Source organism: Peromyscus californicus, unplaced genomic scaffold (assembly GCF_007827085.1).
Source record: "Peromyscus californicus insignis strain IS unplaced genomic scaffold, ASM782708v3 Scaffold_19__1_contigs__length_69161282, whole genome shotgun sequence".
In the NCBI taxonomy this organism is placed as follows: domain Eukaryota; kingdom Metazoa; phylum Chordata; class Mammalia; order Rodentia; family Cricetidae; genus Peromyscus; species Peromyscus californicus.
In genome coordinates, this window is record NW_026294491.1 from 48,911,123 (window position 1) to 48,933,359 (window position 22,237).

General features: G+C 38.9%; 1 protein-coding gene and 1 long non-coding RNA gene across 5 annotated transcripts in view; one reads left to right on the forward strand and one right to left on the reverse strand.

Annotated features, from left to right (window-relative positions):
• Adgrb3 (adhesion G protein-coupled receptor B3) overlaps positions 1-22,237 on the forward strand; it is a 728,503-nt gene that overhangs the window by 683,346 nt on the left and 22,920 nt on the right. For all 4 annotated transcript variants that reach the window (XM_052745258.1, XM_052745256.1, XM_052745257.1 and 1 more), the window contains 3 exons: positions 10,240-10,335; positions 12,858-12,897; positions 16,929-17,572. In XM_052745258.1, the coding sequence (XP_052601218.1) occupies positions 10,240-10,335; positions 12,858-12,897; positions 16,929-17,572 (780 nt within the window). The remainder of the gene's footprint in view (positions 1-10,239; positions 10,336-12,857; positions 12,898-16,928; positions 17,573-22,237) is intronic.
• On the reverse strand, positions 7-10,233 carry LOC128114892 (uncharacterized). The gene is made up of 2 exons (XR_008219934.1): positions 5,218-10,233; positions 7-4,893 (listed from the first exon to the last, which is right to left on the reverse strand). It is a non-coding gene; the product is annotated as an uncharacterized LOC128114892 (long non-coding RNA).

The following is a 22,237-nucleotide window of genomic DNA, read 5'->3' on the forward strand; positions in this document are numbered from 1 at the left end:
TGAAGGTGCATCTTAATTAACCAGTGTGGTCCTTTATTGTAATCTTCAGACAGAGTTGATCTTCTCCACTGACTGTTGCTTAAGATGCAAAGCAAAAAAAGAAGCATTAAGGCAGAATTTATGAGGCTTTGACACTCAGAAAGGGACAGATGGAAATACAGGGGTTTGTACAAGGGAAACACATCCAGAGGTGTTAAGAACTAGGAAGAACAGATTCAAGACAGATAGAGTAAGCTAGGTATGCTGGACAAAGTAGAGGAAGAAAGGATAAGGTGGGCATGTCTTAAATGGCACTCTTCATAAACATCATTCTGTGCTATTTCTTACCTATTTCCTAATCTAGCTACTACACAGAGCGTATCCTTGGGCCTGTTATTAACTCATCTTACTTTACATGCAAATTGCATTTTAAAGTTTCTAAAGATAAGTGATCTTGATTTGTGTATTTGTGCCAACAACTACAGAACCTGCATATAATAAGGCATTGTAGGCAGTATTTGTCCATAAGAACTACAGGCCTACAATCAAGGCACATCGCTGGGTCACAGTTGTTTATTTTCCGTGAAAGGAAAAGGACAGTTCCTCTGGGCTAGAGACACTGAGCAGCCCCAAGCTCATCTAAGAAAGCGAGAGACTGCTGATTTGTGTTGTTTAGGGATAAAATATTGTTTTCCAACTAGTGTGAAAATGATCTTGAGTGCTTGCAAGCACTGACACAGTGTTTACAAGGTTTATGAGTCATCACAGTGTTTGCTCTGGGGAGGAGTGGGGACTAAGGAATGTGCCAACACCATGCCATGTGAGTGGTTTTGAGAGCAGTCGACTGTTGGTCCGCGTTAGCTAGCTTGCCTGAGTAGCTCGTTGTGCTGTACATACTACAGAGTGTGTGTGCATCTGAGCACACACCCCATTGTTTTACAGTGATGTGTGAAGGTACTGGAAGGCCTTAACCTGATTTATTAGGTGGGAAGAACATAAGTATTTCTACCTTATTTCAGGAAGGCACAGATGTCAGCAATGAACACACAGGTGTCTTCTAAGAATATTCTATGACGAGAAGCCATGAAAACAGATGAAGTGTGACTTCTTCATCTTGCAAGGGGGAGATATTTCACAACTTCAAAATCTAAAGTAGCTTACAACTGTCAAACCTTGTTCACCAATTTCTACCTAAAATATCATTTCTAAAATCTCCCGAATATTGAGTTCTTTATATAGCAAAGCAATAAAGGTTAAAAAGGAATTGAATGATAATTTAGATTATATTCTTTTCCAATTATGACTATCTTGTGGATCACCTGTATTAACATTCCTCTATGACTTTTAAGTAACAGAATTCTTCTAAATTAATAGGCACATAGCCATTTCAATTGACAATTAAGGATGGACTATTGCATGGCTTTAAGCAAGGTGCAAGACATATCTGCATGCAATTTTCAGAAGAAACTAATCCCCCAGTTATTAAGGTATAGACAAATACTCTACCTTTAAATAAATTCTTTCTCTTAAAGACATGGCCTCATGTAGCCTACAGCAACCTCAAACTTACTATGTTAAGTTTTATGTTGTGCTAGGACCTGAACCCAGGGCTTTGTGCATGCCAGGCAAGCACTGTACCCGCTAAGCCACATGCCCAGCTCATGTCTCTTTTTTAGACACTGTTAGGATATCAAAATAAACAGAAATTTAAGTGACAGATATTATGATGGCTTATTATCAAGTTTTTTGCTACTTACAAGGAGAAAAAAATTGGCAGAAAAATTCTTGATAACAATCAGAACTTTTCAGTACTTTCTAATTAGACTGTCAACGGTCAAAAACATGATTTAAGTGCAATTAAGTCAAATCATGAAACAAATGCTTCTACTAAATAAGATATCTGTAAATCCATGTTTTCTCTATTAGCAGGAGCAAAAGCATGGCCATTTTCTCTGATACTGTTCAGTGGTTAACTCCAACTGAATAACTGTATTACTGGTAAATTCTTAGTGAATTGCTATAGCATTCTTTAGTCCTAACATTATTCTTTGTAGATTTTTGTTGTTGTTGTTGTTGAACCATACAAACACTTTGTACTTTGCTAAAAATACATACATTTCAGTTAAGGACAAATGATCTTCAGAATTCCTAAGAGAAGTTTTGTTATTAAAGAAAGAAGGGGTTTTTCAATTTGTAATTTAAACCATTGTGTACATTACATGGGACGTATCATACCTAGCAAGCTTCCTTAGAAGCAAAACCTCTTTCTACTCTACATGTGTATGACCTGACTATGGGTCTGTCTCATGTTGTGACCTTGTTGCCCTAACATTGAATCTAGTGTAAGAGAAAAGAAACCCCTTTCCCATGTCCTCTGTGCCTCCTATCAGTACTATTTCCATAAAAAAGTACCAAAGCAAATGCAGTAGTGTTTGTGAAATGCTGAGTTGTAATGTGTGGCTCTTAAATATTTAATTTGTAGTTCTTAGCTGATCATCCACAGGAGACCTAAATACAGTTTTGTCTTTCTTTCTTTCTTTCTTTCTTTCTTTCTTTCTTTCTTTCTTTCTTTCTTTCTGTCTGTCTGTCTTTCTTTCTTTCTTTCTTTCTACCATTTTATTTCTCTGCTATTTTCAGAATAATTTCATATAATTTGTATAGAATTTTTCTTTCTTAAAAATATGCAAGCCATGTAAGAAATACTTTTGGTGTAGAGCCTGAGTACATACATATTCTAATTCCTATCTATTTTTTTTACATACCAACATAATTTGCTTCTTTTTAGCTATTGCTGTTTTTACTCATATTGACTTGCCCAATCTTTGTGGAAGAGGATGAAATATAGCCTTGCACTTACAGGAAGAATGGACTGCAGGGGTGGCATTGAGGATGTAAAATACAGAGAATATTTTAGGTGTGATTTTGCTTTTGACAGGCTCAAGTGTCAAAGAAAAAATAATTCCTAATCTGGAAACAAGGGAGAGAGAATTGCGCCGGCACTGACCTCTGAACGTGTGTGTGTTTACATGGCTGTGGTGTATGCTCATGTGCCACTGCACTGTCTATGTGCTCCCATGTGGAGCCAAAGGAGAGCTTCAGGGGTCCTCTTCCGTTCTCTGCCTTATTGCCTTGAGACAGACTCTCCCACTAAACCCAAAGCTCCACCCTTGGCTAGGCTGGCTGGCCAGCGAACTCTAGGGAATCCTCCTGTCTCCGTGTCTGCATTCACCCCAAGGGCTGAGATTACAGGTTTACAGCTATGCTGGTTCTTTCACACAGACACCAGGGATTCAAATTCGGATGCTCATGCTTGCAAGGCAAACGTGCTTACCCACTGAGCCACGTACCCAACCCCCTTATTTGTTTCTATAAAAAGGAAGTTGACTATCTAGATGCCTGTTCCTGATCTCTAGACCTGACGAACTTAGTAGTATTTGAATACCATTTTTGTTTTCTTAACAGGAGAGTTGCTTCTTTTAAAACATCCTTGTCTTTTTGAATTGTTTTAGCAAATGTTTCTAAGTGGGGGCGGGAGAGACAAAACTAAAAAAAGAGAAAAACCGTTTCAAAATAGTCAGACATCACAATACATTACACATGACCTAGACACTAATGTGTGTTCTAGACAATCAGATTGAATCTAGTAGAACAAGTATAGATGTTTCCTGCATTCGTTGATTAGAATTCATTTGGACTGAACAGATAAAAACGCATACTATTTACTATTCTCCTCATTGCTATGGAAATGAAACTACACAGAGTTAGGAAACCTTTGGAATAGTTCCTGTTGCTAGGAAACCACTTTCTTGGTTCCTGCACATTCTTCTCATCTCTGTCTCTGGCTGTGCCAGGCTCGAAGACAGTCTTGCAGCTTGATGTCAGAGGGGGAAAATAACAAGATTGTGGTACCAACTAATCTAAAATAAAGCCCTGCCACTAAATGGAAGGGGAAGGGGGGCTTAAAATTTAAGCCTTAAATGGATGATCTTGTTGTGTCCCTGTGTAAGCATCCTGTGGCTCTTCCACGACTTTAGTATCAGGGCCAAGATCTTCTCTCTCTCCCAAGCTCTGGCATGAAGGCTGGCTGTGCCAGATGAGGCCTCAAATATTCATTCAAACCCGTGAAGCAATTTTGCAGGAAAAATTGTTAAAATAAACATGAACTGTTTCTCTCTCTCTCTCTCTCTCTCTCTCTCTCTCTCTCTCTCTCTCTCTCTCTCCCTCCCTCTCCCTCTCCCTCTCCCTCTCCCTCTCCCTCCCTCTCCCTCTCCCTCTCTCTCTCCCTATCCGTCTCCCTCTCCCTCTCCATCCATCCATCCCTTCCTCTCTCCCTCCTTCCCACCTATCACAGTTCTAGTTAGAGCACTGGATGGCCTTGATGACAACTACTTACACCATGTGGTATCTGAAAAGCAGTGAATGTATGTTATAGAGCTAGTAAGTGGCCAGGTGTGGAGAGAGTCAGGGCTTGATTGGAACATTTCGCTTGGAAGACGGATAAATAGCACACCGATTAAGAGACGGTCAAGCCATTTACGAACACCGTCATACTTTTCAGGCTGAATTTAAAATTCCAAAAGAAAATCATTTAAAGAGCAGTAGTTTTGCTTTGTTTTCAGTAAAATAAATATGTGCCTTGAAGTAGGAGAATGACAGGAGGCAACAAAACAAGCCTCAGTTGGTCGTGACATAGCCAAGAACAGTATGTTTTCAGTCTTCCATGTCCGCAGAAGCCGCCGATCTCACCTCGCTCCGCATCCGGTTTGTTAGACAAGGACACGCCCATCTTGCTGCTTCTAGATTAGGCTTTCCCAGGCCGTCATCATTCCAGTTACATGGTGACCATCTGCATCCTTCTGAATCTTCAAACTCATGTCCACACAGACACATAAGAGGTTAACAGATGTGTAGACTCTGGTGAGAGAGATAGCTTCAGTGAACAAGTCCAGACACGAAGGGCTTCAAACACAACGTGATATCCCAGCATGCCTAGCAGGGGGCATCCAGCTGTGATTTATGTCACTGAATTCTTCCAGTTACAGTTTCCTCCCGGCTGCCCCCTACTCTGGGGAGCAGCGTCATGCTGCTGCTGTCTGGAGTGAGAGGCTGGACACCAGCAGATTGACAGGCAGCTCCCACTCCCCTCTCCTCTCAGACCCCCAAGATCTCACCTTCCAGTTCTGTTATATACTGGTACAGTGTATGTGTCTTGACGAAAGGAATCAAATGAAAACTTACCTGGCTGTTCCTAGCTTAAAAACTGTCTTTTTGTTTTGGTTCGTTCCTCGGCTTAAACTGTTCTCATCTTTGTTCAGTAAATTGGAAAGGCTAGAAATAGAATGATGTTCAGGAATGAGGGCTTTCAAAGCAAGAAGCCTGGTTCCGTTTTCGGCGTCCGTCACCTACGGTGATAATGTTGGGCGAATTCCTTGCAGTCGCTAAGCGTGATTCTTCTCTTCTGTGCATCGCAAGGCTGTCTGTCTCAAAGGCTGTGGCACCAGGCTGAAATGAAATGCCTCCTGTGAAGGTGCGAGGCATGGTGTCTAGCACACGATTCTTTCCTCTCACATTTGCACACTAAAGGAACACTGCTACGTTTATTTCAGACCATGTGTTTGAAAGATCATCTAAAGAACTTTCAGTGTGCCCCAAAGAGGGCTATAAAAAACTAGCTTGAAGGTCAGTCAAACGCACAGACGTTTCAGATAGCCAGTGGTAGATCCTTCGGCACTGGGGGAATCCCAATAAAGATTCATCAGGGCTTGAGGCTGAGAGTGAATTCTGAACTTCTCATTGTATAGCAAAGGACAAAGCTTCCTTTTTTTTTTTATTTCACTAGGAGAAAAGTCAAGTAATATTTTTTAAATGTCAAGTCACGTGTGCTACTTATGTCAATTGGCATCATATTTGTGAAACTGAGTCGTATTCATTCATTTAATGATTAAATACAAATTACATCATGTTGAAAAAAAATCTGTGCCATTTGTTCTAGTTTGAATCAATAGATGTGACTGTGGACACAAGACTGAAAAAGACACATAGCATGTCAGAAACCCCCTTCCCAGAAATCATAACAACTGAACACAAGCATAAAATGTGTGTATTCCTGACTTACAGTGACCTTGTAAGTTCCCAAAAATTCACAAAGAGTAACTTGAGGTAAAACTGTCTCATCTCTCAGAGGTGAAGATTTGGGGTCTGAGCAGTTCAGCAGCTAAATCCAGAGCCCGTTCCAAACTGTGGAACTCTTCCCAGTGAGGCTTTATGGATTTGTAACACTGCCAATGTGCTGGGTGCCCCTCTCCCGCAAACCTCTAAATCTGGCATGGACTTTGCACAGTGATTCTCTGCCAGCTGCCTCTAGAGTGAGGACCAATTGAGAAGCTCTCGGCTTGCTGCTGCTGCTGAGAAAACCCAAATGTCTCACCCCATGATGGAGAGGCAGGAGCTAGACTTTCCCTGCAAACTACTTTGAACTCAGATCTCATCCAGGAAACCATATGCACTGAGAAAGACCAATTGCCTCTCTAGGCATTTTTTAAAGCAGCCCCCTCGCTGCTCTGCAACTTAGTAGAGACAGCCCCGATGGCTATCGCTGTATTCTTAAAGATGTTGCCCTCTGTTCTTTCCTTTATCTCCTCGCAGGCCATAAGGCTTCCTTAAAGTCCCCTAAATATTTTAAAGGTAATGACATATCTGTTCCTTGCTGCTCCCTCTTACTTTTAGCCCCATCTGGTCATCATTTAGAATGACAGACCTATTTCAGAATGTTTCAAAGAGAAGACATTTTATAATCTAGATATGAAGTGTGGCATAATTAATGTTAAATATTTCATTGTTCCCCCCACAGATTCATTTAAAAATTGGGTTTACTGGCCTCCAGAAAGTTTTTGAAATGCTAATTTCACAGGAACTCAGATTTGTAATGATAATATAGAGTGACAAACTAATGTTAACAGTTTTAAATAAAGCTGTTAACTAAATTAAGGAATTAGTTCTCTATAAATAGTAAATAAAGGACAGTTACTACTCACCATTGTAAATATAATGTTGGCATAGGAGATTCAGGGCGACTTTAATTTTAGTATGGCATAGAATGACCTATTTTTTTCTTTTTGTTATTTATTTTCATGTTTGTCTAGAACTTGAATTTTAAACAGTTCCAGTTTGTCACAGGTATAATTCACATTAATTCCCCAAGGATAAAACTCTTTGTTTACCTAATTCAATTATCAAAATGTTTGCACTTGACTGAATCTTTTTCCAGATAGTATCTTCTCTTATGTCCCTCTGTAAGGCAAGGAGATTTGCCAAGTGCATGTTGTCTCAACATCTCCTCCCATGGTGTGGAGCAGATATTTAATGCCAATTCATCTTGATAGCCTCAGTGTATTTTCAGATTAAAAAAAAATCAAATAAAGCATTTGGAATCAAATGAAATTTCTCCTGAAATCCTTATGAATGAGAGTTGTGCACTAAAAATGTCTTAGAATCTAATTCTTATATTTGACACCTGTAAGAACCTTAAAGTGACCTTAAACATAGTGGAATCTTTGCGTGCTTTTCTGTCTTCTCTCTCTTCCAAACAGCACTGACTGACCAATAAAGCTGATGTCAGTCTCCAGTGTAGACGTGCCCTTAGCCCACTGTTGCTTTGGGAGTTTTGCAGTCAAAAGTATTGATTGTGCGTGTGTCTAAGTGTATGTGTTGAAAAGGAGATTTCTTTTATATATCTTTCAATCAACCAAACAATGATTTGGAAGAGAAATTTATAGAATTTGCTTTTCCATGTTTTTTTTAATGTCAGCTGTTAAAATCCTTGACAACTTTTTGGTGATGGCTTCAAAATAAAGAACACTTAGCCAGGACCAGAGAGAATAATGTTGTTTACCATTGCCCCCATCAGTGCAAACACACAACTCTCACCCTTTCGAAGGAGAGAAGTAGTTTATTCTAGAGCCAAATATGAGTGACAGGGCCCAGGAACACAGATTTAGGTCAGCCAAAATTCCATGGTCCAGCACGCTAACACTGTGCTGAAGTTGTTATAGTAACAACAAAGGAAAGTGCGCATCAAACCACCTCTCATCTACATGGATGGAAACCTCACGTGGTCAGTGGAAGCCAAACGGGGAGCTGCTGATATAGTTTACATGGCGACTTTCATTCCCACCGCAGTGTTTCATATTTTGTATATGCTGGTATTTAGAAGTAGGTTTAAAGGGAATCTTCATGTGGCACACTCCCCAAAGACAATGTTCCTAATGTACTGTATATTTTCCTTTATGAAATGTACTTTAATTGTTGCCTTGGGGTATAAACAGAGTTTAGCCTGACCCTGTTTTTCTGACAGTGGTTTATAAGATTTAAAAACAACAACAACAACACACATTTACTTTGTGATTTTCCTAATTCAGATTTAGGAATCACATAAAAAGAATGGCCGCCTGGCAAACGCTGAACTCATTACCAATTTTCTCTTGTTGATTTATTATTTTATAACCTATAATGACTTCTTGGTCTAAAAAGGAATCTCCTGAAAATATTCATGATGAAGGAGTTTTTTGCTCTGTCCTGGGTCTGTCTGCCTCACTGGGAGAAGCAAGATGATTCAGTCCTTCTGTTCATCTGAGTCTTCGGAAAAGGAAACAGAGTAGATTAAAGTCCAACCGGACTCTTAATTGATGTGTTGGACCAAAGAAATGTTATTAGGGAACTGATCGTTCTTTTGGAGGAATCCGAGATTAGCAATATTAGCATTGTAGAATGGAAGCCATCAGAAGACACCTGCTCTCAGTTGCACTTCACAGAACCTGGCTGCACCACCAGCAGAGAACTCTAGGGAGAGAGATGATGATGTGTGTCCTGGTCTCTATAGGGCCGGCAGGCAGTCTGTGAGAGCGACTACACAGGTCCGCATTCCAGACCCAAACTGTTTTGGGGAAGAGTATTGATGACTCAAAAAATGGGAGGAAGGAGACAAAAACAAATGAGTGGACTCAGGTTTTGATCCATTCTCTTCTGTGTTGTTCTGTTTGTTTCCTGGCCAACATGTATGTTGTATACATCTCACATCAAAACTGAGACTGGATGGTATATAGCTGTGCTTTTCAAAAGAGAAGACCCACATGTGTTTACCCTGCAGTCTCTATAAGAGTGATTCAATAGAGGGAAAACACAACATCACCTATGCTTTTAATAACAGTAAAACAGATTATAATAGACAAGAAGGAGAATATCAAACACATGAAGGCATAGAAAGTATTAAAAAATGACTTGGCCATTAATTTGGGGTAAGTAGCCATCTGTGAACATATTCACCAACTACTTGAGAGCAGCCTAAGGGACCACAGAAAGGAGGATGTGCATTCTGATGCTGAGGTGTCATGTGATCAGAAAACAGCAGTTGCTTTTGTAACACAACCAGTGGTGTTCCCTTTTCCGCTCTTTGCCTCTGCTGAGATTTTGTGAGAAAACAATTAATGTGACATTCTTAGAAACTCCTTGTGATATGTTTATGCTACATCCAAGACTTGGTGGGAGGTCAAGGAAGTCTAACTGAGCTAAAGAATTTTGATCTTTCCTACGTCAATCAACCGGAAGTCAAGAGATGTGTTTTATATTGTTCTGTTGTTTCCTGTTTTTTATGTCTGGGGATGCAGACATAAAGGAAGAGAAAGGAATAGTCTTCCCACAAGTTTCTTATGTGAGTCAGAAAAGGAAAAATCCCTAAATCAATTCTAGTCAAAAGATTATTGAGTGATTTTATTATTTAAAATGTTTAAATCTGTTATGGATCTTACACAATAGTAAATCACACACACACACTAGCATGCTGTGGTTTGTAACAATAGGAGAAAAACCACCGTATGGTAACAATGCCAAGGATCAAGCCAGAAATGGCCATCATGCTCTCTCAAGAGTTCCAATACTAACTTGGTAGATGATGACAAGTGATAAATACCATGGGCAGTAAGGCAAGCCAAGTACACCTATATTTGTATTAAGAAGTAAACAGTGTCAGGCATGGTGGTACTGGCCTTAATCCCAGCATGTGGTAGGCAGATGTAAGTAGATCTCTGTGAGCTTGAGGCCAGCCTGATCTGCATAGCGAGTTCTAACCCAGACAGGAAACAAGATGAGAAATATACCATGCAAGCAAAGATAGCATTTTCTCATAATTGATAGGCTATATGGACAGTATCTAGTTATTATGAAGAAAAAGAAGAAAATTGATGGTTTTTTTTTTCCTTTCCACAGGTTCAAGATGCATTTAGATGCCGGTTGAGAAACTGCCAGGATCCAATCAATGCTGATTCTTCAAGTTCTTTTCCTAATGGGCATGCTCAAATCATGGTGAGCTTTTATTTTCTTTCAGGTTGATAATTAGATCATGGTTTCTCAAGAGAAAATGTATATGTATATGGAACAAATTCCTTGTTAATAAAATCTTCTAAAATCACAATTCTGCATTAGTTCATTAAGACTAATACTTTAGAAGCTAGGAAATGACTTAGTGGTTAAAAGCACTTGCTGCCTTTCCAGAGGACTGGAGTTCAGTTCCTAGCACCCACATCCACAGCTCATGAGTGCCTATAACTCCAACTCCAAGGGATTTGATGGCCTCTTCTGGCCTCCATGTGCTCCTGCTCACATGAGCATGCACGCGCGCGCGCGCGCGCGCGCGCACACACACACACACACACACACAAATACATAAATAATAAAACAAACATTTAAAATAAATACTTGCTACTTTGACGTCCAATAAATGTTCTTTCTGGATTGCCTTCCAATCAAGGATCTGCCGTTGACTCCCTTGGGTGTTTAGAGTGGTGCTCTGTACAACAGTGGAGAATATTTTCATCTTGTCTGGAATTCAATTCAAGATGGTTTTTACACATGAGCATCATGGACTTTCATGTTTGTTTTTTTCTATGTGTGTTGTGGGTTTTTCCCCTTTCTCTCTTTTTATTAATTTTTGAGAATTTAATAAAGCAGATTTTAATTGTAGCCCCTCTCCCAACTCATACTTAGTTGAATACTAGAATCCTTAGAGTAGCTGCAACTCAGAGCAGTTAAATATGTGTCTTTAAAGGTGACCCCAGGTGATGGTGGCTCCCCTGTATAGCCTAAAGAAAACACCAAGAGACTAAATCACAAAGAAAAGGCCCCCTTCCGGTGATGGCTCCATACTGTACATGATCCCAGAGTACTGGTAGAGTTAAGGCTGCTGTAGGCATAAACACTTTGTCAAACTTTAGAAGTGAGATAAAATTACTGTCATCAAAACAGAAACGCATGTTGGGCGTTGTGGTGCATGCTTGGAATGCCAGCACTGTGAGGGAGGCGGAGGCAAGTGGAGCCCCGCACTCAAGGGCACTCCGGACTGCACTGCATGATTCTGTCTCAAAAGAAAACAACCAACTAACAACATGAGCAGACCTGAGACTGAAGAGGAATGAGCTTTCTGTAGCATAACTGTTTCATTGTTAACATGTTTGGAGTAGGGAACATAAAAAGTATAGCAAAGCAATGTGTAAGGTGAGAAATAATAAGCCGTTCCTTGCAAAAATCAGAGAGCCATAAAAATCTCTGTTTCAGATACTGATGGTGGACTGGCCAGATAAAGGTAAAGGCGTTTGCTTTGCAAACCTGGTGACCTGGATTTCATACCTAGGATCCACTTCAACTTAGGAAAGAACCAAAACCACAAAGTTTTCCTCTGACCTCCACATGCGTATGCATCTACATACACACATAGTACTAATAGTAATAGTGGTAATAAAAATGAATATTAATAAGGAAAGGGATACAATTGAAAAACGTTGCTTACAACAGGCTAACTTGATTTTACCATTAAAAATTAAGCTGATTTGTTTAAAATATGAATTTGGGGGAAAGTGGTACTAATATCCCAAAGATTCTAGGCTTAAGGAATAGGTGTTTAACCATCAGCTTTAATCTCTGACCTAAGAGCCTCTGGTCACAGTAGAGAAAATATGATTCTGTACAAGTGTGAGCATTAGCAAAACTACATCAGAGAATATTGCATCATGGGTAACACACTGAAACTAGAAGCATAAAATACAAAAAACGAAGACATTTATTGAAGGATATTTCTAATAGCATACCTTCTGGTTGCTTTATTAAAGTTAGGCTATTTCCTTCAAATTCTGGTCCTGTTTTTGTTTTGTTTTTGAAGCTCTGGAGAGTGAACCAAGGCCCTGTGTGGCCTATGCAAGCTCAGCCACAGAGTTACAGCCCCCGATTTTAATTTTGAGACAAGATCTCATGTAGCTTAGGCTAGTCTCATCATTTAGCCAAGGATGACCTTGAACTTATGATTCTCCTTCCTTCACCATCCCAAGTGCTACATTACAGAGGTATGCCACCACTTACACTTTTATTCCATTCTGGGGATTGAAACCAGGGCCTCGGGCATGCTAGGCAAGCACTCTACCAGCTAAGCTATGTGCTACATCCCTATCCCCACCCCTTTAAACTTTTAGATCAAGCATGGTCTCACAGACCTTGACCTCATTCTCTGGCTCAGGTAGGCCTTGAACATGTAATCGTCCTGCTTCATCTTCCTAAGTTGCTAAAATGACCACTGGAACCACCAGTCACAGCTAAAATTCTGTCATTTTTATGTGGTATTATGTTACCATATCAAAACTATGCCACTTTCCATGGGTTTTATTCACCATTTTGTCTCTAGAACATTCTGATTATTCCTTGAGAATCTTCTGTTGCACAAAACAATAAACTGATCCTGGCTAGCCATTACATCTATAAGCTTCAGAAAATTTGAATGTTAATAACGTTTGAAATCTTCCTTAAATAATGATTCTGTGCCTTATTATTTCCTGTTACAGACAGACTTTGAAAAGGATGTAGACATTGCTTGTCGATCTGGTAAGAATTCTTTGATCTTTTAACTATAATCTGTAGGGAGGTGAAATCATTTTGTGGGTTGTGATCTTTAAAAAGGGCGGTGCTTTGTACATCACACTCAGGTGGGTGGATAGTGGCATCTTCCAATGAAAATCACTGTCACATCAGGAATCTATATACAGAGGGTACAGAGAAGGAAGGAGAACTGAGAAGGAATAAGGAATGGATGATGGAGAGCATCATAGCAGCAGAAAAAGCACTAGACATGCCATAGACTTCCATCCTCACGAATAAGAGCAGTTGTAAGGCAACTGACTGTAGCTGCTGTGTTTATCATAAAAAGAGTGTGAATCACTACTGGTGAACTACCAGTGTGTGTGTGTGTGTGTGTGTGTGTGTGTGTGTGTGTGTGTGTGTGTGTATATGTGTGTGTGTGTGTGTGTGTGTGTGTATTAATGGTAGCTGTGTGTGTGTGTGTTAATGACAGCTGTGTGTATGCGCGCGCACGTGTGCGTGTATGTGTGCGTGTGCGTGTGTGTGTGTGTGTGTGTGTGTGTGTGTGTGTGTGTGTGCTAATGGTAGCTGTCCTCTAGCCATGGCAGATTTTTCACTAGAGAAGAGGGCTTGTAAGTTTTAAAGAAAATTGCATATTTTCTATTTTGGATGTTTTTTTCCCTAGTTAGGAAGTTGTCTCCCAAAGCACATCAAAAATGTGCCACATTTTACCTTTTATTTGTTTTTCTCTGTGCTGTCTTTTTGCATATTAAAAGTGGATATATATGTATTTCATCTGAGTATCCAAATATTTGAAATCAAGTATCAATTAGTTCAATCAGAGTGCTTTTTGCCTTCAGATTTAGCAGCCATGTGCCATCATTCATTTCTAATAGCATCTTCCAAGGCCTGGTGCTCAAATAGGCCCCAATTTGTCAATAAATTTAAATTATAGTGTACACATGTATGCATACACATCCAGCTTTCATCGCAGTTGGCTGTTTTCTTGTATTAACGTGGTCTACACTCACATCTGATTTATGCTTCAGGACAAGTGTCAGCTTGTCATCTACAACCTCTAAAATGTTTTATGGGTACTGTTGGGGATTCTCCTAAGAATATGTAAAAGTTATGCTTCTGGTATGTTTTCCTAGAAAAAAAATAAACTTCTGCATTTATCTCTATACACTGTCATCTTAACTTCTTTCAGGATAGCATCTATTTGCGGTTGTGTGGCCATTGACTGTTTGACGTGGTGCCTTCTAAGTTTCCATCCAAACTGTCTGCTAAGGAGTTGAATGTCATGACAGCCATTGCAGAGCCTGCTGTGTTAGGAAAGGCACCCACTTCCTCCTTCCAGACTCCCTTATGTGTTGTTTTCAGATTCAACTCAGAGCCATGACAATCTGGGCAAATGCCAGATCATATTTCTTGCCATAATCACAGTCACATGGGAAACCAATCTTGAATTCAATCGAAACACTCTGGGTATGGTCACAGCAGTCGTAAGCTAGCCGCTATGATTTGGCAACCCATAGTGGGCCTGTGAGAAGAGGAGGAATTATCTGTTCCTATAGAAAGCAATCTTATCCATCTTCTACGATCTCTAAAATTCACAAGCCATGGCACAAGTTTCCGAATTTATAGAATACAATTTGGCTGTGTCGGGAGGCTTAAACTTATTTTAATGGTTAGGTATCTGTTTAATTCCTAATCATCCATCCTCAATTTAGCTTCCTTGCCTCTCTTCATGTATTCCTTGGAGTTCTTGACAGAGGAATGAATGAGAACAGACACTTTTGTCTTCTCCTTAACAACTATTTATGTCAAATCAGTGCTTGTCAAAGTGTGGTACTCAAACAAGCAGTGTGCCATGTGCCGCTTCTTAGAAATGCAGTTTTGAAGACCTACCTAGACCTTCTAGTCCAGAAACTGTGGGCCGGGGACACAGTAGCCAGGGTTAGAAGTCCTTCAAGTCACTCGGATGCATTGTCAGTGCTGAAAACTCCCATGTCAGACCCTCTCCCCAGAGCTGTACTACCCATCCCTTCAGCATGCACAATGTTGTCTTTTGGATAGATTGTTCCTTTTCCAAATCTGTACTGGAGACTGGGTTAAGCCTTTTCAACACAGACTAGTACCACTGTGTTATTAAGAAACAACTGACAATATACAATCTGTTTTCGTTTTTGGCCAATGCCCTTTTTAGTTGAGCTCATCAGGTGCTTCCCTCCGAGTTTTTCAAGAGATGTCTACATGTGTTGGCTGTAGTGAATTTTAAAGTCTCAGTTTCTGGGCTCTGAGCAGTCTGTTCTAAATTTTGACAGATGCCAGAGTATACATCTGCTTGTGCTAACTCTTCAGAATGCTTTCTGTGTGGTTTGGTTTTTATTTTCACAACTTAATAATCTATCTCAAAGGTCCGGCTTCAACACTATTGTCATTTGTAGGAAGTTTATATTCAAAGCTTGTTTACATTTTAACCATATCGAAGAAGCAGGCTCATCTCTCACATACGGTGGACACTCCATAAAAATAATCACACTTATCAAATATTTAATGTATAGGGAGCATACTGTAAAAATCTAAATGTATCTTGCATCTAGATTGTGAAATCAATACTCATTACCAAGGTTTCTGTCATAGTTTACAACCTATTAATAAAAGTGGGAAAACATCTATACATCCCTACTATAATGCAATAGGTTCTCAGAATATGTATTTAAATTTTAGTGCTTTTGATTTTGAATTAATTTTTGTGTAAAGTTAGGAACTAAAACTGTTCTTCTGTGAACTTGGAAATGCTTTAAATATTGTTTTAATTTTGACTATTATTAAATTAGTCAATATACTTCACTCCTTAATGTTTAATTCATAATTATTTCTAGAAATTGCAATGTATTACTGCTCTCTTATTATCTTAAGAGGTTTGGATTTTACTTTTTTCTTACTTTTGCTTTTACAATGTGTAGGTAGCCAAGGCTGCCACAGCCTTCCAAGTGCTATGATTACACACTACCACCATGCCAAATTTAGAAATAACATCTTAAAACTTAATCTTTTCTTATTTTTATATATAAAAATGTAAAATATAAAAAATTTACAGCCACATTGTGGATTCATGAAAAATATATATGTGAATATTTAACATGAGGGTATGGTATAGGAAATAAAGAGACAATAGACAAGATTAGATACAGCATCTCTAAAGGTAACAGGTGCTGTATGAGTGGTTCATGCTTTGGAATATTTCAAAGGCTTCATTTCCTCATTTCCTCATAGTAGCAAAAGATATTCATCATCTCCTGGTTTTCAACTTCTGTGCTAATTCATAATTATGATTCTGTTCAAAACTTGGACTATAATGGGCAAAATTCAGCCTGTCTGAAAGTTTTCATGCTTCCAAAAACAAATGTTCTATAGTTACCTATACATGATGAAGTTTCTACAATAGTTGCTTTGCTTGGTTAGAATCCTACAACAATTTTGTTTTGAGACCATCTCACTATATAGCTTTGGCAGTCCTGAAACTCACTATGTAGACCAGGCTGGCCTCAAACTCACAGAGATCTGTCATTCTCTGACTCCCAAGTACTGGGATTAAAGGCATGCACCACCACACCCATCCCTCAAGAATCTGTTTTAATGAACAAAACTTCTATAAAACTTTAAAAGAAAGACTTATATGAAAGTAACAAATTTGTGTGAACAAAACTGTATTTTTACAGAAATGCTTTGAAGTAGATTGATGGAGAAATTTTCTTTGGCAGTCTACCCTTTGCCTTAAAATTAATACAGAATTTTTTTCTCCTGGCAAGACATTGAGATTTGTTGAAAGCCAGTTAATCAACTTTCAGATATGCTTTCTCTATGCTCATGATCTATGCCAGCATCAGAGACTCAGTAAGAATTCAGTAATCTGGATTATGAAGTGCAAATAATTTGTTAAAAGATCACTTTTCTTTTGCTTTATTAAGAGTGTTTCCTAGGAAGATAAATAATAGCATATAGCGATAAAAAGAAATGCTTTTTACTAACTATCATGGTCTAATTTGCAGTGCTTCATAAGGATATTGGTCCTTGCCGAGCAGCAACAATAACAGGAACACTCTCCAGGATCTCTCTAAATGACGAGGAGGAAGAAAAGGGAACGAACCCTGAAGGGCTAAGCTATTCAACATTGCCTGGAAATGTCATTTCCAAAGTCATCATCCAACAGCCCACGGGCCTGCACATGCCCATGAGTATGAATGAGCTGAGCAGTCAATGTCTGAAAAAAGAGAACACCGAATTGCGGAGAACTGTGTACTTATGCACGGATGACAATTTAAGAGGGGCCGATATGGACATAGTCCACCCTCAAGAAAGAATGATGGAAAGTGACTATATTGTGATGCCTAGAAGTTCTGTAAATACCCAGCCATCAATGAAAGAAGAAAGCAAAATGAATATTGGCATGGAAACCTTGCCGCATGAAAGGCTATTGCACTACAAAGTGAATCCTGAATTCAATATGAATCCCCCTGTAATGGACCAGTTCAATATGAACTTAGATCAGCATCTTGCACCCCAGGAACATATGCAGAGTTTACCCTTTGAGCCCCGCACAGCTGTGAAGAATTTCATGGCCTCCGAGTTGGATGATAATGTAGGGCTGTCAAGAAGCGAAACTGGATCAACTATATCTATGAGTTCTCTAGAGGTGAGTCCTAAGAGCTTAGCTAGTTCCATGATAGTTGAAGGGCCTACAGGCTGATTCATGTAATGCTGGTGTTAGGAAGATCCATGTTAGTTTGGGCAGAGTTTCTGATAGGTGCCTATTAAGATTCTGGACTTAAAGGTTTTCTAGTGGTACATTGGAATCTCCTGGTTCAAAATGTTATTAAAAAGTAGAGTCCAAAGTGTTTAAAGTGATACTAATCAGTCCTAATTCTCTCACATTGGGACTCAATGTGAACCATTCATAAAAATACAGCAGGTCCTCCTGGGGTTTCACTGATATGATAGGGCATTTTCCAACATAAAATAAAAACTGGATGGTGTTGCAAATTCAAAACTCAATCTAAATCTTTTTCTACAGGGCAATCTGTTAATATGAAATTGAAATGTTTCTGTGAGTAGTACCATTACACTGATTATAAACATTATTATTATATCAAATCAGTATTATTCAGAATGAATGTCTTGTTCTTAATCCTATGGAGTGGTGACCATTAAAAGTATTGGTCTTTAACTGTTAAGTATTCAAAGTATATATTCTAAGCATACTAAGACTCAGGACTAGGAGCTGACAATAGCCTTTGCCCTGCACAAGGCCATCAACAGTAAACATTTATACCACTCTCATCTTTTTCCTTTCCAAGAAAGTAATGGGTTACTAACAATTATTACCATTCATGCTATATTATAATTAAACAAGTAGGATTCACAGAATCCAATATCTACTTTTCTAATGACATATCCCATTACCCTGGTACTGATTTGTATGTATCCTGTATCCTGGAGTCTTGCTATAAACCTACTGCTAAGATATATAGTTTATATAAAAAATATATTCTTATTTATCACATATATATGCAATTGTTTTAATGTATTATATTATTGCATAAGTCACTATTTAGATAAAAATCACTGTAATTTGTTGGATGGCCTTTCCATCAGAATTATTCTGATAATGTTTTTCTAAGATACAAAAGTCCCCAAAGGCAGTAGCTCTCCTAGATTCCCCAAAGCCATACCTTTCACTCTGTCTAAATTAAAATGGATCATGAAATGTAGATAGATCTAGTTTTCTCAAGTAGAACAAGAAAACTCTAGACCAAAACCAGAATATAAATATTCTCCAGAAGAAAGTCTTAAGTTTTGGATCAGCCTCAACTAGAAGAGGGTTTCGACACAAATCCATGTAAGAATTGTTCTCAGAGTCAGCGGTGTCGATATGGACAGCAAAGCAAATTCTGTTCTAGAGTAGCTGTCATGCCCTCTGGACAAAAGCTTCAGTTCTCTTGATGAGTAGACTTGCTACTGCTCCCCCATCAGAGCTTTATAGCACAGATATTAACTTGTCTACTACAATCATGACCACATAAAGCATCAGCTGCAAAATGTTCATGCAAAATTGCAAAGGGGCTTAAGGGGACTGAGTGAGAGCATACATAAGGATATAACATCAAAAGTAATCGGGATGATGGGGGCATTGTTTCTATACAATGACTATTTTAAAATTACTAAAGAAATTTGGGTGGAATTGCACCAAAATAATAGGGGTGTTGTGAAATGTTTTACATTTAACATCTGAAACCTAACTAAGGTTGATAATATGTAGGTGTTTTGTACTTGAACAGTAGAGTGTATTTTCCAAGTATTGATTAATTTGCTTTTTAATTTTTAATTTAAAATTTCCATATCCTTATTTTTAAGCATAAATATTATGTATACATACATATGACAAAAGATCCACATTTTAATGACTTAGAGATCACAAAGCTTCTATTTTGAAAAGAAAGGAAATTCAGAATAAAATTTAGTTCCTTGTTCATTCTTTAAAAGAGTTTAATTGTAACTGCTTAGGTGATCTTTTAGGGAACAACTGAAAGAGATTATATACATGATAGAGTGGATAATAAAAAAATGGCATTTATACAGAATTTTTCATTAGCAGATCCTCAAATCACCTTAAAAACATGAAGTAATTAATCTTCACAACATTTGGATAAGTTGTTGTAATCTTCCAAGTGAAGGCATCTGTTCAAGGACACAGAGCAAGTATCTAAGAAATAAAGCTATCGAGTCTTTGGCCCCTCCCAATGAAACAAGAGGTTCACTATGCAGGAACATTCATCCTGGAAGGCTGGTGCAGCAGAACATGACAAGCTGTTGCATGCCCTATTCATTGATATACTGTAAAGCTGTGACATTAACTCAGGAGTTTTCTTCCAAAAGAGGTGAGGGAGCCTGAGAAGGGCACACACTGCTGGTGGATAGCTCAAAATTCAGTAGTCCTGAGAAAACAGCACACAAGCAAATGCACAAGTTGAGGTAGCAAAAGAAGAAAGTCAAAGAAACCCGAGCGGGTGAGTGGGTGGAAGCCTGTATTCAAGTAAGCAAGAGGCATCAAAGGAAGGGACTGGCTCCCACTGCTGCTGTACCATCAGAAGAGGCTCCGGATTCCACAGCAGTTTGTTCTCCTAACCCCCAATTACTGGGCGTAAATGTTTAAGACATTCATGGAGTTCCTTGGCACAAAAGAGTATCCCGATTTTCTCCATGCCCATTATTACATGGTGCCTTTGTTTCTGTTACATGGTGTCGCCCCCAACTGTGGTCATTCCCAGAATGAATCTGTTAAGCAGCTTGGAAAATTCTTAGAATTTGAGCTTTGCAAAATTATGCAAATCTTATAAAACTTAATTATGTAAAACTTATTAAGTTTTCATAAGTGGTCTAGCCCAAGATGTCCTCTAACTGCCTCACTTAGGGTGAAGATAAAATGGTCTTCAGCACTCTAAATAGTCGCCTTCAGTTAACTGAATATATCGAGTGCATGATGTGTACATGTGTATGGAAGGGGACAAAGAAAGATTAAACAATGACAAGACTGGATCATGATCCCAAGCACTAGTGTAAACTTTAGAAGGTGGTCCTTTTGACTTATTGTCTAAAAATTATAAGTACATTGTTATTTATAAAAAGGAAAATCAGTTCTGGACATTACAGGACAGCTACACCCATGAATCCACAGCAACTGTGATTGCCCACACATGATCAAACCAGTCAACATTTCAGTGTGGAGGGGCTCATAAGCCCTGAGCCCTAGCTGAGGAGCTCTGACTTCTGGGGGAGCTCAGAGAGTCGGTTTTCTTTAAGGATGTGTCCCCCTCATAAGTTGATCATGCTCCAGGGGATGGTCCCACACTCGTGAGTATAGGGGTAGCACAAATATAGGGGTAGGACTCAGTGGGCTATTAAAAGAGAAAAGAAGATATGAAGTTGGGAGGGATTGAAGAGTGAGGAACTGGGGGAATTAGGGAGAGTGAATATGATACAAATACATTTTGTGAATTTCTCAAATAATTAATTAAAATATTATATTTTTAAAAGGAAGTTCAGCACAACTTCTGGATTGTAGTGCTTCCAATCGGCTTATTTTTTCTGAAATTTCATATATGCTTTGATGTCAGTTAAAGTTGGGCAGCATTTGCTCTGAGTCTGAATCACTGACAATTTATTGAACAGCGTGTGACTGCACGTCTCATATCTGTCTGGTCATGACCAGTTCTTTCCTCTTTCCCTGATCACTCAGGGTTAGCATGGGTTGTGCATCACTGGTTTCTTGCTGGGTTCAGCCAGCATGAAGCACTGGCCAGAGTCTTGGTTTGAGGGAAAAATAAAGACTAAAGGGAGCTGTACTCTGTTCTTGCTTTTGACATTCCGTTTGCTGTGTGCTCCTATACACTTCCTGCTTCTGCCAGGTGCTCCACTCCTGGGATTAGTCCCACTCTCAGCTTTCTTTGCCCATCCATCTTAGCATCTGTTGGCTTCTTCTGCTAATCCATTGGTCACCTCATAGTTCCCTTTGTGGCTTCTCAGCTTCCCTATCACTTGAGTTCTTAAGGAACATGTTCTAATGTAAATGCAGAAGTGATTTCTGTTGCTCTCCTGTCAAGTCTTACCTAAGTGCCACTTATCAACAGAACATTTGCATAATGGAAAAAGGTTTAGATAGAACAGTACAGCATTATGTTATTATATACAGAAAGTTTTGCCACTCTAGTCTCTCTGACTGCTTCTATACATAAAAGTATCCATCTATCTGGATATGATCTCAGATAAGTCTCACTGCATTTATAAATGGGGTGGAATGAGATACCATTCTAGGCTTTCCCCCTGGATACAGAATACAGAGCACTCCCCATAATGGTTATCAAAAGTAAAATATTTTAGTGATAATGTCACTTCACAGTGACTGTCACACCACCTCGTGCTGGTGTGAGGATCATATTACACGAAAACCTTTTGAAGATTTGAAGGAGCACTTCAGATGTAAGGCTGTATTATAATGATGTCATTATTGTCACACTCTGAATGTCTATAAAGACACTTGAACACTACTAAGTCAATATTTGGGAATTTAGAAAAAAATGTTATATGGCCTCACTTGGGCATCAGGAGGTATGGTCTCAAACAGAAACCAGATAAGACTGACCATGTACAGAAGCCATGGTTCATTTTGTATATTTTTTTCTCATGTTGATCTGGTAAAAGGAAAAATTTCCCATCTTTATTGCTTTGTTTTTGCTCCTGGATTGGAGAATCTTATCTTTTATGCAGGCATACAAATAAAATTAGCTTGAATAAAAGCCATTTC